At 47.4% G+C, this 17,719-nt stretch overlaps 1 protein-coding gene across 2 annotated transcripts in view; it reads left to right on the forward strand.

The window, feature by feature from the left end:
- Window positions 1-17,719, forward strand: part of NAP1L1 (nucleosome assembly protein 1 like 1) — a 64,882-nt gene that overhangs the window by 13,931 nt on the left and 33,232 nt on the right. For both annotated transcript variants that reach the window (XM_075012587.1, XM_075012594.1), the window contains exons 2-3: window positions 14,374-14,410; window positions 14,950-15,038. In XM_075012587.1, the coding sequence (XP_074868688.1) occupies window positions 14,394-14,410; window positions 14,950-15,038 (106 nt within the window). In that variant the 5' untranslated portion in view covers window positions 14,374-14,393. The remainder of the gene's footprint in view (window positions 1-14,373; window positions 14,411-14,949; window positions 15,039-17,719) is intronic.

The raw sequence follows: 17,719 nt of genomic DNA on the forward strand, positions 1-17,719 counted from the left end.
CGGACACCTGGCACTGGCCACTGTCAGCAGATGGGATGCTGGGCTAGATAAACCTTTTGGTCTGACCTAGTGATACCCATTTTTATGTCTTTGTGATGGCCTATGGTCTCAGCTGTAGATTTCTGCATGACCACCACTAGAAAGGAGAATTGGCCTATTCTTACAGTGAGGGGCTATGGAAACTGACTTGTTTGCTATTTGCCAGAACATGTCTGTAGTACTGCTCCAGTATGAACCCCTGTCTACATAGTCTCATTAACTCACTTTTCCACAAAGAGGGCATTCATACCACAGCCAAAGGTCACTCTAAAATGATTTCTGCATTTCACATAAATCACCTTATTGGGCTTTCCAACCAGATTTCATGAGAATAGCATGGGATCTATCCTCCGCACACTTGATGTGGAAAGAGCCTTTTGACAGGACAAGGGCTTCTGGAAAATCTCCAACACTCCCTTCATTGCAGATATGTCAAAAGCAGGGGTTGAGTACCCCTGATGTGTGGCTTGAGTGGGTGCAGCCCTTGGAGCTCCCCTCCCCGTTCTCCAGAGTGTTGTGGGAGGGGGAACGTGGAGCCCTGACCCTCGAAGGCTGGATTCTGACAAGCTGGGTCTGGATCTGTCCCACTGGGCCTGCTGGGCAGGGAACATGTCCACATGCTGCCACCGCTAGTCCCCCTCCCCACATCTGGGGACATGTCAGTACAGCACTGCTTGGAGACACTTCACCCTGCTGCCCTGACTGACCAGATTTCTGGCCAACCAGTAGCAGGGATTGGTACTTGGGAGTGACAGAATAGCTGTGTAAGGTAGAGCCCCTCCATTGCCCACTCCACTTCTGCACCACTTTCCTGCTCAGAACCCACCCTGCTCCTGCATCCCAGCCCACTCTTGCACCCTTCCTGCTGCCCAGACTCCACACCCCAAGCCTGCTTCCTGGCAACCACTTCCTATTGTGAACCCCTCATTTGTGACCACAGCCCAGGGGTTCCATAACATCTAGTGCTGGACCTAGTGTGTGGGGGAATGAGAGGAGTATGTTCGTTTTGTTTTGTTTTGTTATTTTAGTCATAGACTCAGGGGTTGGAAGAGACCTCAGGAGGTCATGGAGTCCAAACCCTGTTGAAAGAAAGACCGATCCCATCTAAATCATCCCGCCCAGGACTTCGTCAAGCCAGGGTTTAAAAACCTTTAGGGAAGGAGAGTCTGCCTCCTGCCTAGGTAACCCATTCCAGAGCTTCACCACTCTCCTAGTGAAATAGTTGTTGCTAATATCTTGCCTAGACCTTCTCCAGTGCAACTTGAGATTGTTGCTCCTTGTTCTGCCATCTGTCACTACTCAAAACAGCCACACTCCATCAATGAGGATTGCTGTGGGTTTTTTTTGCTTCTCACTTGTGTGGCTCCTGATTTTTGTTCTCCATCCTTGGTCAAAAGGTGCAGCAGTGTCAGTTCAGAGGCTCTCTAGGTAGATTAAACTATTACCAATTGTGTAAGGGATCAATCCTATCTTTAGCACATACACATTGCACACAGTCAGTTTCCTCATTTGTTGCATTCTCCCAAGAGAATCCTTATATCAGAAGTATTCAGAGTAGCAGTCTGCACATTTTGCACTTTCCTTCTCAGAACCCTGCTTTTCTGGGGGATCTGGCTGCAGACACCAATTTTGGTGCCACAGTGTTGATATCAGACATTGTTCTGAAGTTCCAGCCACTTTGTGGTGCAGTACTGCTCAGGATAAACCTACAGTGAAATGCTATACAGATACTCCTTGGAGTTACTCACCTTGTGCAACAACTATGGTTCCACAAGATGTCTCTGTGTGAGTTTTCCATGACCTACCTTTCTTCCCTCTGCTTTGGAATACCAGTAGTTGACTTTGTGGAGAAGGAACTGAGGATGGAATGCCCATGCAGGATGGCTAACCTTGTGGCAGGAGAGGAGCAGCACATACATACCGCTACTGAAAATCTGTCTGTAGTGCAGGGCACAGACACACACCCAATGCTGAGCACCCATTGGGGTGGGGAATGCATCTCTTAGGAACAGTTATTACTGTGCAAGGTGGCTATCCTCTTGTATTAATCTTGGCAAGCAGCATAAAACAAAAGTCCTTAAGCAGGTGACTGAAAGCTACCTGACATGGTACTTGAAACAGGAGCTACGGGTAAATTGTTCCCTGAGCTTCAGAATTTGCCTTTTAAAATAAGCCAAAATGAGGCAAAAATCCCAGTGAGACTTGCCCTGGCATAGTAGGTGGGAGGAGGTTGGGGAGGGTGGCTGCTTGGATATGAGGGAGGGAAAAAAATCCTGCAATCCCATGTTGCACTTGAAATAGAATGAATGTGGTGCAGGATGATAGCAAACAAAATTGTCCAGTGGCAAATCAATGTAATCCCATTAATCATTCCAGAGCAGTATGCAGAACGCTAACATAGATTATTTAAATGGTTGGAGCACTTCACTCTTCCCCCCCCCCCCCCCACCCCCAGTTGTAAAATTCCTAATTCTTCTTTTGATATCAAACTAAAGATGGGTAGACACAGAAGTTGAAGGAAAGACTTCTTCCTAAACACACAGTTTTGTTTTCTGGCACTTTGGTAACTGGTATAACAGCACTGCTGGCTTATGTCATCAGTAGGTGCTGCCTTCCCCCTCAGCCTGCCTCAAATTGCCAAACCCTTTGCTTGAATATCTTTGTCTCCTCTTTGGGTGTGCCAGGCAGTTTCAAAGGCCAGCTGAAGACTAAAGCTAATTCTCCTCCTCCTCCTCCTGCTCCCCCAAGCGGGAACCCTCTTTAGTCATCCCCTGTTCCCATGGAACAGACCAGATATGACATGGATTCCAGTACGAGGACGTATGATCGCATGGGTTTGTTTGTTTGGGACCAGTCACTGTTTGGACTTAGAGGACAAACAAAACTATTCATAAGTATTGAGTTGGTCACCAAACCATCCAGGTTCTGAGGCATCAGCAGTGGCTCTCGTTAGTACATTTAGAATTATAAACAGAGCCACATTTCATATTTCTAACTTCACATACAAGACTGATACATGGACAAAAATAGGATAAGCACATTCAGCAGATTGTAACTGTAAAATTGATATGTGACATGACCTATTTTGCCTAAAGCATATTTGAGTTACTCCATTTATAGGCATATGCTAATTTTCAGAAAGCTTGGGGGGCCCTGGGGCAGTGGTAAAGGGGGTTACACGACTACTGGTGACTGGGGAAGTTGTGAGGAGTCCCTGAAAAAGATGGGCTTTGGGGGAGTGGCACACATGGGGCTTAGATGGGGGATGCAGGGAACCCTAGTGTGTGGAATAAAGTAGGCCTATAAAAACTGATGTGAGAGACTTAGTGTGGTTTATAAATCAAGAAGGGGTGAGAGAGACTGGAATGGAGGTAGGAAGACTTAAGGAAGGCAAGTGGATAAAGTCTGAGGGGACTGAAGCAAAAAGCAAATTAGCCAAGGAAAGGGACTGTTTAAACTTTAGAAAGCATGGTGTTTTTTGACACACACCTATTTAGAAGGTGTCCTATGGTTGCTTCCTGAGTTTGTGTTGTCATACTTGTTCCTAGCTCATGTGAACTGGTGAGAGGGGGGATTCTATGTAGGTCCGCGGTGTCTGATACGCTTGTCATTCACCATAAGGTGGCAAACTGGACCCCACAGTGTGGCAAAACGTGCCTCCTTAGAGCTGCTCTTGTGGTGATGGCCGCGGCTCCTCTCGCTCCAGCCCCGGGGCCCGATGTGGCTCCAGCCCCATAAGGGTGGAGAGGGAGACATTGATGGGCAGTAAGGTAAAGAATACACTGCTGAGGGACATAGTGAATGAATGGTATTGGAGGAGAAGGGAGGGTAGAGTGCACAGGATAAAAAGATTGGCAGAACAAGAGAAGGTGCCTAAGAAATAGGAGTAATGTTAGGAAGGGAAAGAAAGTATATGAAGCAAGGGACATAGTGAAGTTTATATCCTAAATAAGCAGTGTTTCAATTACGTGTCCTGTTTCTTTTCTGTAAGGGCTTCTCAAAACACAGAAGTTAAATCCATTTAACTCAAATGTATTTGTAATTGATCTTGTTAAATTTTACTTTTTTTAAAAAAAAAACAAAACTGTCAACTGTTTTCATAGGGGTTTATTTAGGATTAGCTAAAAGTGTTGCTGCTCAGTTTAAAATAATTTGAATTCACTGGCAGAAAAATATGTGAATGCAAAATGCCCATTTGATTCTGGAAGATTCTGCCTACCCTTTAATGCCATAGCTCATGAGGCTATACAAAGGGAGCCTTGGAAGTAGCAAGGAGCAGTTCAACAGGCTGAGCAAGTGCAGAATGACAGTGGAGTGTGACTTTTTTCTTTTTGGCTGTTTAAAGTCCCGCAGGTGATGTCTGTATGGGAAGCTGGGCCTGAACAGGGGACAGCAGCCCTAAACTTATAGCCGCATGCTGTATACTCCATTATATTTGTGAAGAAAAGGGTGAAAGGCTCAGCATGTGGAGGCTGAATTTGAACAGCTAGAGACTAGGACACATCACGAGGCTATAAGGATCAGGAGTGCCTTGAGGCAGCAAATAATGCTGAAAGCCAGTATGTTTATTGCCATGCATGGAAGTGCTGGGGTTGTTATGCTGGTAGGTGATTCTGACTGCTCTGTATAGTGAACTAACTAATTTAAGCTTTAGACCTCTTAAAAAGTCTCAATGGCAGTTAAACCGTACATAAAGTCGCTAACAGTCCCAATTACAACAGCTTTATTCATGAATAAAGATGCAGAGCTTTATTGTTCAGGTGGTAGTTGTTAGCATTAGCTAGTCTTTGTTAATCTGCAGGTGGCTTTGAGCAAGCTCCTGGCTGCAAAGGGGAAGAGGGGTGGCACTAAGTTCCCACCTCATGTGCCCTTGAAAATTGGCTTGCATGCCGCTCTGGGCACCAGTGCTGGTGGTTTGACTCCTGAACTACAAAATTACCTGTTGCATTGCTGGGGTTCATTTACTTTTCATTTAGTGGAACAGCAGTAAGATGGAAGGCCTAAGGCCATACAGCACAGGCCTGGTTTGAGGCCTGAGGTCTAGCAACAATGGACAAAACATGGCTGAAAGTAAAGCTTGGCTGTGAGTAAGAGGCAGGCCTCTGCTAACAGAACTTGGCACAGATAGGGCTGAGAGTACAAAATGCTACTAGTTAATTGGTCCAGCTGCAGAACAATAGTCGGTATAAGTTGAGATCACAAAGTCTCACCAGCTCATTAAAAAAGACCTTGATACCTACTCCTTACAGATGCAGACCCAAGTTCAGGAAGGGGTCTAAAATGACAGCATGATAGATGGAGCTGATCTAGCTAAACCATGAGGTAAAGGAGGTGGGTTGTATCTAAGCAGCATCAGAAGGTGGCAACCTGACAGCATCATTGAGTGGTAACCTGATACGTCAACAGTGAGGTGTGCTTTGTTTGTACCCGTAAATAACGTGATGTCTTGGGGACTGTTTGTGTCAGTCCATGGCAGCAGGTGCATAAGTACAGGGTATCGGTACAGTATACTGTACCTAACAGTTGTTCTTCTTCGAGTGTCCCCGTGGGTGCTCCACATTAGGTGTCGGGCTCGCCCGGCGCCGCAGATCGGATCTTCCAAGCAGTTTCTGCTGGACCGCACATGCGCCGGTGCGCGCTGCTCCCTTGCGCGTTCCTGGCCACGTGCGCGATCCAGTCCCCGCCAGTTCCTCTTAACTGCCGTCGGCTGCAGACGGAATCCGACTAGGCTACGGCCAAGTTAGCGTATTCCATGGTTTTAACTGTTGTCTTAAAAGTTTTCAAGTTCTTAGTCTATTGTTAAGGTAGCCAGTTGTTGTTTTCCAAAAAAAAAAAAAAAAAACAAGAAACAACAAGCTGGATGGAATTCAGTCCAGTCCTAGTAACAAGCGGAGCACCGGAGGCCAGGAGCCTAGGGCCATTAGCCCTCCTGCCACAGCTATCCGAGAGGGGGAAAACAGCACAGAGAAGGTGCTAAGTACCCCATTAACAACTAAAAGACTCACCAACAGTCCTCTTCAGGATTCAAGAAATGTGAGTCTTGCCGAGAGGCAATGCCAGCGTCTGATGGGCACAGTCACTGCATAAGGTGCCTTGGGGAATCCCATGTCACGCAGAAATGCTCCTTCTGTGCAAAATTAACAGCCAGAGCAAGGAAGGACAGGGAGATGGGGCTTAAAATGCCGCTATTCGACGGCCCTCCAGCCAGACGTGCCGGAGCGGCCGCAGCAGGAGGGACCCTCCGGGGCCCATAAAAGGAAAGCTGCCTCCCTCACCCCATCAGCACAAAAACGGAGGAAAGTCTCCCCAACCCGATCCCTGCCGGCAGCAACAGCGAACGGGACGGGAGGAGCGCACAGCCCCCAGCCACAGCAACAGCTGATCGGCGGTGGCACAGAGAGCCACGTTGAGGCGGCTCAGCCTCCAATGATCAAACAGCCACCCCGCACCGCAGGCAGGGCGGCGGCTAAACAAGCGCCAGTACCGACGGCACCGCAGGCAGCGGCACCGACCCCCGGGGAACCGGCGGTGCAGAGCATGCAGGCACGCAGCCTGCAGGCACCGGAGGACGCCGCCCATGAGCGTGCCGAGCGCAGTGCGGATGGGGCCAAGATCCCCTGCACGTCAGGGGGCGGAGCCACCCCTCAAGGGAGGGGGAAGGCTGCACAGAAAACAAGGCACCGCAGCCCCTCTCCAGACAGGGCTGCAGAGTTGCTTTCTCTCAGCCCTCCGCTCATGCTGCAGACTCCAACTAGAAGGCAGGGGTCCCCCCTAGCCTACCCGGAGCCCCCGTCCCCATTTTTACAACCAGCCTCGCCCTGGCTGGGACCACCTTCACCCTTCTTGGGGTTTGAGCTGCTGGAGTACTATCACAAATCGCTCTCTCCAGTGTCCCAGGTCTCTTGACGATCTCGCTCCCCCAGACGCAGGGGGTACGCACCAAGGGAGTGGTCCAGGTCACCTTCCCAAGAACAGTGCCCATGCTGCCATGGTCGTCCCTATCACGCGGGGCATAGACACCACCGGCAGTCTACCAGGGAAAGATCCCCACAGACGGTCCCGTATCCCCGAGGGCAATCGCGAATGGGGACAGAGACTCAAGTATCTCAGGGGGAACTGGTTATGGAACCCCGAGATTTTCCCTTGCAAGCTTCCAGCGAGCGGATGTACCATCGCCAACAGGAACCAGAAGGGTCCAGAGAGGCGTATCCTAGTGGTTCCTCGCTCTCCTCCCCAGACGAGGCTACGGCCCCGGGGGGGGTCCATCCTCCAGACGATCTCAAACAGTTTCAAGAGCTGTTTAAAAGGGTGGCCTTCATGCAAGGCATCCAGACAGCAGAGGTGCAAGAGAAACACCATAAGCTCCTCAAAAATCTGAGACCTCCAGCCTCCTCCAAAATAGCAATACCGCTTGACGAAGCAATCTTGGAGTCCGCCACTATGATATGGCAGACCCCTGCGACTATTCCGCCTGTCCACAAGAGAGTGGACAAGAAATACTTTGTGCCGGTGAAGGGCATGGAGTCCCTGTTCAGCCACCCATAACCAAATTCCTTGGTGGTAGAGTCGTCGCAACAAAGATCAAAGACATCTCAATTCAAGACAGGGGGAACAGACAAAGATGCCAAGAAGCTAGAGCTGTTCGGCAGAAAGGTCTACTCCTCCTCCACTCTACTGTTGCGAATGGCAAATTACGCAGCGCATCTAGCGAACCACAATTTCAACAACTACACTAGGTTAACCTCCCTCATGGACTCGCTTCCAGAGGACAAGAAACCGGTGCTCAAGGCCATAGTGCAAGAAGGCTACGCGGCCTCGAGGACGGGAGTTCAGATCGCCCTGGATGTTACGGACACAGCAGCACGCTCCACAGCTACGGCAGTGGTGATGCGAAGGGAGTCCTGGCTCCAGACTTTGGGTATACCGAGGGATCTGCAGGCAAAGATAGTCGATCTTCCCTTCGACTCGCAGAAGCTGTTTGCTGAATCAACTGACTCGGTCCTTCATTCCAGTAAAGATTCAAGAGCCACATTTAGAACCCTGGGGATTTATACCCCTCCATACAGAAAGAAAAAGTACTACCCTCAACAAAGACGGTACCAGTACCAGCAACAGCGTCCCCAGTACCACAGGGGTTACGAGCAAGGGCGACATCAACAGCACCAGCAGTACAGAACTCCAAGGCGACGTTCCCAACAGAGCCGTGCGTCCTCGGGGCAGGGCCAAAGGCCACAAGTTTGACACACAGATCCAGGGCTGCGCCATCCCTACCATCGCACAAGATCATCCAAAGCGGTTATTCCACTATCGCCTCCGTCCATTCTACGACCAGTGGCAAAGGATCACCACAGACAAATGGGTGCTGGAGATCATAGCCACGGGATACGCGATCCCCTTCCAGCCGCTCCCACCACCATGACCTCCACCCAGGCCCCACCTCCAGGAGGCCTCCCACGTAGTGAGGCTCAAGCAGGAAGTAGACCATCTCATGCTCGTAGGGGCAGTGGAAAGAGTGCCGGAGCAACTGCAAGGGAAAGGGTTCTACTCCAGGTACTTCCTCACGGAGAAAAAGACAGGAGGCTGGAGGCCCATCTTAGATCTTCGAGGCCTCAACCGGTACCTGCGCAAGCAACACTTTCGGATGATCACAATCGCCTCCATCCTTACGGCACTGGACGATGGAGATTGGTTCGCAGCCCTCGACTTGCAAGACGCGTATTTTCACATAACTATCCATCCGGCTCACCGACGATTCCTCCAGTTCATGGTAGGCAAAGAACATTTTCAATACAAGGTCCTACCATTTGGCCTCTCCTCGGCCCCCAGAGTCTTCACCAAGACCTTGGCAGTGGTGTCAGCCTACCTGCACAGACGGGGTATTTATATTCCCGTATCTGGACGACTGCCTACTCAAAGGAGCCTCGAAGGAGGAGGTACTACGCATGATACGCATCACAGCAGGCACGTTCTCTTCGCTCGGCCTGGCTATCAATCTGGCAAAATCAAAGATAGACCCCACACAGGACATAGAGTTCATAGGGGCACGCATAAATTCTATTACAGCGAGAGTGTATCTACCAGAGACACGCTTTCGGGCCATCGGCTCCCTCGTGCAAGTCATCACCTTCCGCCCTACGGTGCCGGTTCTGACGTGCTTACAGCTGCTGGGCCACATGGCAGCAGCGACGTTCGTAGTACAGAACGCCAGGTTACACATGCGCAGCATGCAGCACTGGCTGGCGAGCGTGTACAAACCGGCAGCACACACGGTTCACAGGGTGGTGTCGCCCACAACAGAGGTGCGCAAATCCCTGCGATGGTGGGTAAACCCCAAGAACTTGCTAACAGGGGTACCCTTCCACCAACCACAAATATCGGTTTTTCTTACTACAGATGCCTCCCTCATAGGGTGGGGAGCACACATGGGTGAAGAGGTGACGCAAGGGCTGTGGTCCTCCATGGAGCAGTCACTGCACATAAATATACTGGAGCTCAGAGCAGTGTTCAGCGCCTGCAGACGCTTTGGAGACCGTATACAAGGCAAAGTAGTCTGGATCAGTACAGACAATACCTCCACCATGTTTTATATAAATCGGCAAGGAGGAGCTCGGTCCCGTGCCTCATATGGGGAAGCAGTCCGGTTATGGAACTGGTGCATCGCCAACAATATAATCTTGAAAGCCTCGTACTTACCAGGCGCTCACAATGTGAAGGCAGACCAGCTGAGCAGGCATTTCGCACTCACGCACGAGTGGGAGATCTGTCCCGATCTGCTATGACCGATATTTCATGCATGGGGTTTTTTCCCAGATAGACCTGTTTGCCACTCAACACAACAAGAAGTGCCCACGATTCTGCTCCAGGGCAGGACTGGGACGGGGGTCCCTGGGGGAAGCCTTTGCGATCTCCTGGAGGGGTCCCCTGCTTTACCCTTTCCTCCCACAGTTCTGATCCACGAAGTCTGGCAGAAAGCCAGGAGGGAAGGAGCCCGAATGATCCTGATAGTCCCAACGTGGGATCGACAGCAACGGTTCCCCCTACTCCTGCGCATGTCGGACCGTCCACCGATGCCCCTTCCGGTGGCGCCGGATCTGCTCACGCAAGCCCAGGGTTCCATAGTGCATCCGCACCCCCAAGGCCTGCGACTACAAGCGTGGTTAATCCATGGCTCAGCTCCCTAGAGAGCACGTGTACGGAGGAAGTGCAACGAGTCCTAGAAAGTAGCAGGAGGACTTGGACCAGGAAGACCTACAAGCAGAAATGGACTCGCTTCACGGCATGGTGTTCTACCAAACAGCTAGCCCCCCTTTCGGTGCCTATACCTGTAATATTAGAGTATCTACTGGACCTCAAGAGAGGAGGACTCTCACTATCCTCGTTAAAAGTCCACCTTGCCGCCATTTCGGCGTTCAGACACGAAGAGGAAGGGCACATGGTGTTTGCCCATCCCATGATTACCAGGTTCCTCAAAGGGTTGGTAAACCTATACCCCCCTCGGAAACCGCTTCCACCTTCGTGGAACTTGGACCTGGTGCTTAATGCGCTAACGGGACCGCCGTTCGAGCCTTTGGCCATGGTTTCCCTCCGCCTTCTTACGATAAAGACGACCTTTCTTCTCGCAATCACGTCAGCTCGCAGGGTGAGGTGAGCTTGCGGCAGTCATGGCAACGCCACCCTGCACTGTTTTTTCCAAGGAGGTGGTAACCATACGGCTGCATCCAGCCTTTGTTTCTAAATTTTCTTCTGAGTTTCACGTTAACGAACCTATTGTTTTACCCTCGTTTTATCCAAAGCCTCATAACTCTAACAAAGAGGCGCACCTACACCTTCTGGACGTGAGGAGGGCGCTAGCCTTCTATATAGACAGGACCAAGTCCTTCCGGAAAACGGATAGATTCCTAGTCTCTCTCGCTCCCAAATCGAAAGGAGGAGGTCTCTCTTCGCAGAGAATCTCGAAGCACATCGTATCCTGCATAAAAATGTGCTACAAACTCAAAGACTCCTTTACTGGCCACGCCCAGGGCTCATTCCACTAGGGCGGTGGCGGCATCAACAGCCTTTTTCAAGGGCGTTGCACTAAAGGACATTTGCAGAGCGGCGACCTGGTCATCCTATGACACCTTTGCCAAGCATTATGCCCTTCGCAGGGTATTCCCAGAGGATACCCAGCTCTCGACAGCGGTCCTCTCGGGGACAAGCTGTACATGATCCGATTACCCATCTCCTATCTTGGGTTACTGCTGGGTAGTCTCCTAATGTGGAGCACCCACGGGGACACTCGAAGAAGAAAGATTACTCACCGTAGTAACGGTGGTTCTTCGAGATGCGTCTCTGTGGGTGCTCCACTACCCGCCCATCCTCCCTGCTTCGGATCTCTGTTTAGTGTTTTTCAGGAGCATCCGAGGCGGTTGGTCAAGGAACTGGCGGGGACCAGATCGTGCACGTGGCCAGGAGCGCGCAAGGGAGCGGCACGCACCGGCGCATGCGCGGTCCGGCAGAAACTGCTTGGAAGATCCGATCTGCAGCGCCGGGCGAGCCCGACACCTAATGTGGAGCACCCACGGGGACACATCTCAAAGAACCACCGTTACTATGGTGAGTAACCTTTCTTTTTATACCTTGCTTGACAATAAACCCTGGCTGGGCATCTTCAGTCCTTATCTGGTCTGTGGTTTTCAGGGAACCTTGTGGGGTCTGCTGAGATTATTGATCCCATGTCATTGAACACGCACGCAAGTAGCTTTCTGGTTATCATCAATGGCGCCAAAGACCCATGAGGACACAAAGGCAGTAAATCCACCGAACTACAGGAACAAAGATTGCTTTCAAACTAAAATAAATCATTTACTACAAAACAATCATCGTAGACACATCTGTACTTTGCAGTGTGTGGGAATGGATAAGATGAAGCTCTGTATGTTTGCAAGTGCATATTTCCAGGTATCATATGCAGCCTTGTTTGGGCTAAACTAGATGGGAGTGGGGTTTGAGTGTGGTGGACATTGATGGGAGTCTGGAGGGGCTGGATAGTGATGGAGCTGGTGTGGAGTGCAGCAGGTGCCAACTGGGAAAAGCATGGTGCCCTGACTGTGTTGATGATGTCACAGGGAAGCATGGGGAAGAAATTTGGAACACTGGCGGCAGGGGAGGGTGGGCATGCTGCTCTTTCATCTGCTGCACGAGGAGTGTCTGGAGAGTGTCCTCGTGATGCTCCATGGCTTTGTTCTGGGCTTCTGTGTTCTTCCATTCCCTCCTCCTCGATGTCCCATCTCTCCTTCAAGTATTTCTTTTCAGCGCTGGACCTGCAGCATGACGTCATTCAGAAGGTCTCTTTTATTTTATTTATTTATTTTTTTTCTTTTGAGCTCACTTTCATACTCTGCACAGCCATTCAGCTGGCAGTTGCAAGGCAGGGTGGGATCCAAGGTTATATCTGAAGCTAGAAGGTCACATTTTACAGAGGCATCATCTGTCAGCTCTTGATAGAGCTCAGACACAACTATTCTCAAGAACACACACTATTCACATATCTATCAGTAGTTGGCTGTCCCAAAGTGATCGCAGATAAGTCACAAGACTCCCAAAATGGTACGTAATCCCAGGGGCAGGGAATTTATTGTTCCAGGACCTTAATGTACTCTGGCGATGTCTCTTGGGGATAGCCAACACAGAGAGGGGGTGGTTCTGCAAGTGTTCATAGCTGTCGGTGGCTCCTTGTCTGCACTCCCTTGGGAGTTCTCACGCTATGCCACCCCTCATGGATTACTGCTCTCCACTGGGGACAGTCCTGGGAAAGGTTCTACCAAATGTCAACACCAATGCTACACTTTTTTCATGTGTGCCTTCAGTATGTCCTTATCGCTTCCTCTGCCCTTCCTTCAACTCAGAAAACAGTATGTTTTGGGAGATGTTGATCAGGCATCCAAACCATGTGACTAGTTCAACAAAGTAGTTGGTGAATGATAGTGGCTTCAATGTTGGCCATGTTAGATTCTTCCAGGATGTAAATATTTGTGTTTCCATCCTTCCAAGAGATAGGATTCTTCCGAGGCAGTATTGATGATATTGTTCCGAGTGCCTTCAGATGCTTGTATGTTGTCCAGGTTTCACATGCGTATTATGTGTATGCATTTGATAATCCTGCATGACTCTTTCAGAAGCAAGCTAGGAAAATGTAGGCTGGATTGAATTACTAGAAAGTGGCTGCACAACTGGTTACTCTGAGAGGTTATCAGTGGTTTACTGTCACTCTATCTCATAGGGGCCTGCTGGGGTCAGTCCTGGGTTTGATCGAATTTCAAGTCTGTAATGTGCTTATTAAGTAGAGTGTGCTTTTAAACTGTGAAGAGGACATCAAGCCGAGAGGTGTTGCAAGCACTTTGGAGGAGAGGATTAGAATGCAAAATAAGCTGGACAAATTACTGAATTGGTATGAAATTCAGTGAAAACAAGTGCAAAGTACTCTCGTGAAAAGGAAAAATGAAATGCACAACAGTAAAATTTATAATTAGCTAGCTGGTAGCACTGCTGAAAAAGGATCTGAGGATCAGATTGGATCATAAATTGAATTTATTAACAATGTGATGCAGCTGCAAAAGAGTCATTTTAACATGTATTAATGAAAGTGTCCTATGTAAGACCTGGGAGATTAGTTGGTGGGGCCTTACCTAGTGCACTGTGTCCAATTATGAGTGCCATATTCTAGGAAAGATATGGACAAACTGTTGATAGTCCAAATAAGAGCAGCAAACATGAAGGAAGGGTTAGACAATCTGAAAAATGCTATTGTTTTCTCAGTTAATCATGTCCAGCAGGCAGAATTTGGTCAGTATCTTCAAATATGTGAAGAGCTATTATAAAAAGGATGGTGATCAGTTCTCTCTGTCCACTAATTGTTTGTCCAGAAGCAACAGGTTTAATCTGCTGCAAGGGAGATTTAGGTTAATGTTTGGAAAAACAGTTTAAAGAGTAATCAAAGAATGGCAAAGGCTTCCAAGCAAAGCAATGAAATCTCCATCACTGGGGGGTTTTTAAGAACAAATTGGGTGATCCAGGCTTAGTTGGTCTTGTCACAGGGAGCTGGAGTTGGTAACTTCCTGAAGTCTCTGTTAGCCACACATTTCTTCTGTAATTTAGTGCTGTGTGCATGCCTAATGAAGGGATACTTCTCTTACTGCAGCATAGTAACTATATTGTAAACTATTGCTGAGCTTTGGAAACTACGATAGCATACATCTTAAGCAGTTCCTAAACTTCATTCTAATACATGTGATGTTCGGTGGTCATTGGCTCAGTATATAAAATCTAATGCTGGGTTGTTTTTTGTTTTTTAAGGGTCTCTGAGGTCTGAGAATATGGCAGACATTGACAAGTAAGTTTACTCTTGGATGTTTACTTGACTAAAATTTTCACATGATATATAGATTAATCCTGTACTTTCAGCTGCTGTGATCTATGAATAGGTTTTTTTTTTTTTTTTTCTTTCCTTCCTTAGGCTGTTTCTACACAGGCCACTTCCTTTGGAAGTGGCATGCTAATACACGGAGCAAAATATGCTAATGAGGCGTGGATGCAAATTCACTGTGCCTCATTAGCATAATGCCATGTGCATGTAGAGGTGTGGCCGTGGGGGACAGGGGGAAGGCTTCCAGAAGGAAGTCCTCCTTCCGGAGGCCCCTTCCCGCTTCTACACAGCATTTTCACATGCATTGCAGCCCTTGAACTATTGAGGTTTTTTACCGAATTGTGAAAAAATGGTTGTTCTTGCTATTTTGGTTGCCGACCCCTGTAGTAGGACTAGTACAACATCTCTGGCAGCACCTTTTTCAGGACAGGTTGAATTTGGAAACTGGTTCTTTTAGCTTGACAGAAAAAAAAATCTTAACTCCTTACATTGAATGTTTCTACTAGCAAAGAACAGGCTGAACTTGACCAACAGGATATGGAAGATGTTGAAGAAGTGGAAGAAGAAGAAGCTGGAGAGGATGCCAACAGTAAAGGTAACACTGTAATGTGCTTGAATCCAAAGCCATTATGTTAAATGGATTTCACTTTTCTCAGTTTAAAGTGATTGCAAATCGTAAGCATAAGTCTTAATGCTTTTAAATTCTGAATCCAGAAAGGTAGTGCTCATTTAAAGGGGTTTATCACTTCATGGTTATTGCTGTTCATATGAATGAGAGCAGACACAATTCAGAAGATGTTACCTATGTTAATTTTGGACCACATCAATTGACAATCAATGTGTCTCTCTCAGTACTCTCAAATGAACTTGACTGCTCACTTAATTTAATTTCACAGACAACCATTCATTCAACTTCAAAATGATTCAATCATGATCAATAGAAATCCGCTAATGCCTAAAACTGGTCTGGAGGAAAAAAGAGAAACCAATGTACATGCTTATATCTAGTTAATAGAACATTGTTCATGGTATGCAATCCATGTGGAAAATGTTGGTGTGTTCATTGTGTTGTTAGTTTTGGATGATGAAGATAGAATTCAGAGAAGTAAAAGTGAAAACAAATGGCCAGAAATGCTTTTATCGCATCAGCAGTGGGAAGCTTGTAGTTCAGTTGTTAGAGCTGGTGAAAATGTCTGTTTAAAGTAACTAGCTGAGGAGGATGAGGGCAGTGTAGGTGAGGTGAATGAATTTTATGAAATCTCGAAAAGGAGAGTTAACTTTTGTGGTCTGAAAAGGATGAAGTGCTGAGGTTGGACTGTGAAACAGACTGATAAATAGCAGTAAATTCCCTTAATCAGAAGGTATAGCACCCAAGAGTTCTCAAAGAACTTGAAGTAGGTTAAATGCTTAAAAAATGCAACCAAGTTTAAAATCAGCTAAATACTGTAGCATGTATTGTACCTACCAGCAAAAAGACACCTAAGGGCACTTCAGTGTGAGGCAAACTTGGGCTGAAATAGTTAAAAAAATAGCTCTATAATACCCGGATGAATATATCCGCATAGGGACTAAGCAGTTGAACTTCAGTGGAATAAAACTGTGCTTTTCTAATACAATCTAGCCCTTCAGCATGTAAGCAATATAGGGCATGTAATAGACTTGCTTGTCATAATTTGTTTGGAATTTCAAGAGCCTGTTCAAAAGTTCTTTCCTGAATTCTACATTAAGGAAACCAAGTAGTCGTAGATGAGAGTTGACAGTTCTATCAGATTTAAAAACTTAAGAGTAGGACTAAATGGTCATTTAGCAACATGGTGAAAGATAGACCTTTTGAATGCCCTAAAATACTGTACTAGTGTTAAATATTTTAAATGTGATAAAACTGCAGAATTTGAAGTTGTGTGCTCTTCTGTCCTCTCTAGACCTAAACCGGAAAGCTGTCTGAAATAAACAGTTCAATGGCAGAGAAGTCATTGTTCACAAATTCAGGGTCATCCACTTTGGAGAAGTAAAACTGCAACTATTTCTTGAATATTACAGCCATCTAAATTGCGATCATGCAGAAAAGACTGGACTGCTAAGTGCGTAATTGCAGTCAAAGCAGCAAACAATTTAGACTGTATAATATTCAGAAGAAAATAAGTCTACCATCTTTGCAAAAAATTGCCAATCTGAAGTATTGGCTACATCTACGCTTATGAAAAACTTCGAAATGGCCATGCTAATGACCAAATTGAAGAATACTAATGAGGTGCAGAAATGAATATTCAGCACCTCATTTGCATGTTGCTAGCCACAGCACTTTGAAAGTGCTGAGTTTCACTCGAACGTGGCTCATCTACAGGGGGTCCTTTTTGAAAGAACCCTGCAAACATTGAAATCACCTTATTCCTATCAGCTGAAAAGGACCGCTGTGTGCAAGTGAAACACAGAACTTTTGAAGTGCTGCGGCCAGCGGCATGCTAATGAGGTGCTGAATATTCATTTCACTACCTCATTAGTATTTGATTTGTATTAGTATTTGTTTCAAAGCTTCTCGTGAGTGTAGGTATTGCCACTCTGCTCAATTCTGTGAGAGCTTAAAAAGATGACCGTTTAATTTGGCATACAGTAAAACCCTGAGTTATGTGGGGGTTGTGTTCCTGCAACCCCCATGTAACTTAAATTTTCATTCAAGTCGGCATGGGGAGCCAGGAACCAGGCTTCCGCTTGGTTCCCAGCTCCCCGCTGCTCCTGGGACCCAGGAAACTGACTGGTTTCCCAGGGCTGGTCAGTTTCCTGGCTGCTTCTCCCTGCCTTCCCCAAGCCACACAGCTTTCAGCCTGGCAGAGGCACAGCTGGAGGGAAGGCAGGGAGAAGGGGCTCTTAGCCTTCTTAGCTGGCTGCTGCTGCGGGCAGCTACGCAGGCTGACAGCCACAGAGCAGCTTCAAGTTGTACTTAACTTACGTCAAAATGAGTTGTGGTTAACTTGAAGCAGTATATTTTGGGGGTTTACTGTACGAAAGTGTGTGTATACACGTGCGCACAGCCTCTGACAGTATAAGATGAAAGATGTTTAGTGAAAGGTTACTTTAAAAAAAAAAAAAAAAAAAGCAGGTTGAAAGGGAATTTTTACACATTTTGGAATAATTATCCTATGGAATTCCTTACCACAAGATGTCAAAGCCAAGAGCTTGTCAAGAATTAAACGATGCTTTCATTATCCATATTAATATACACTTTTATTTAATGTATTTATAGGATATAAACATCCATGATTCAAGGTCTGATAATGG

This window comes from Carettochelys insculpta, chromosome 1, assembly GCF_033958435.1.
Source record: "Carettochelys insculpta isolate YL-2023 chromosome 1, ASM3395843v1, whole genome shotgun sequence".
Classification (NCBI taxonomy): domain Eukaryota; kingdom Metazoa; phylum Chordata; order Testudines; family Carettochelyidae; genus Carettochelys; species Carettochelys insculpta.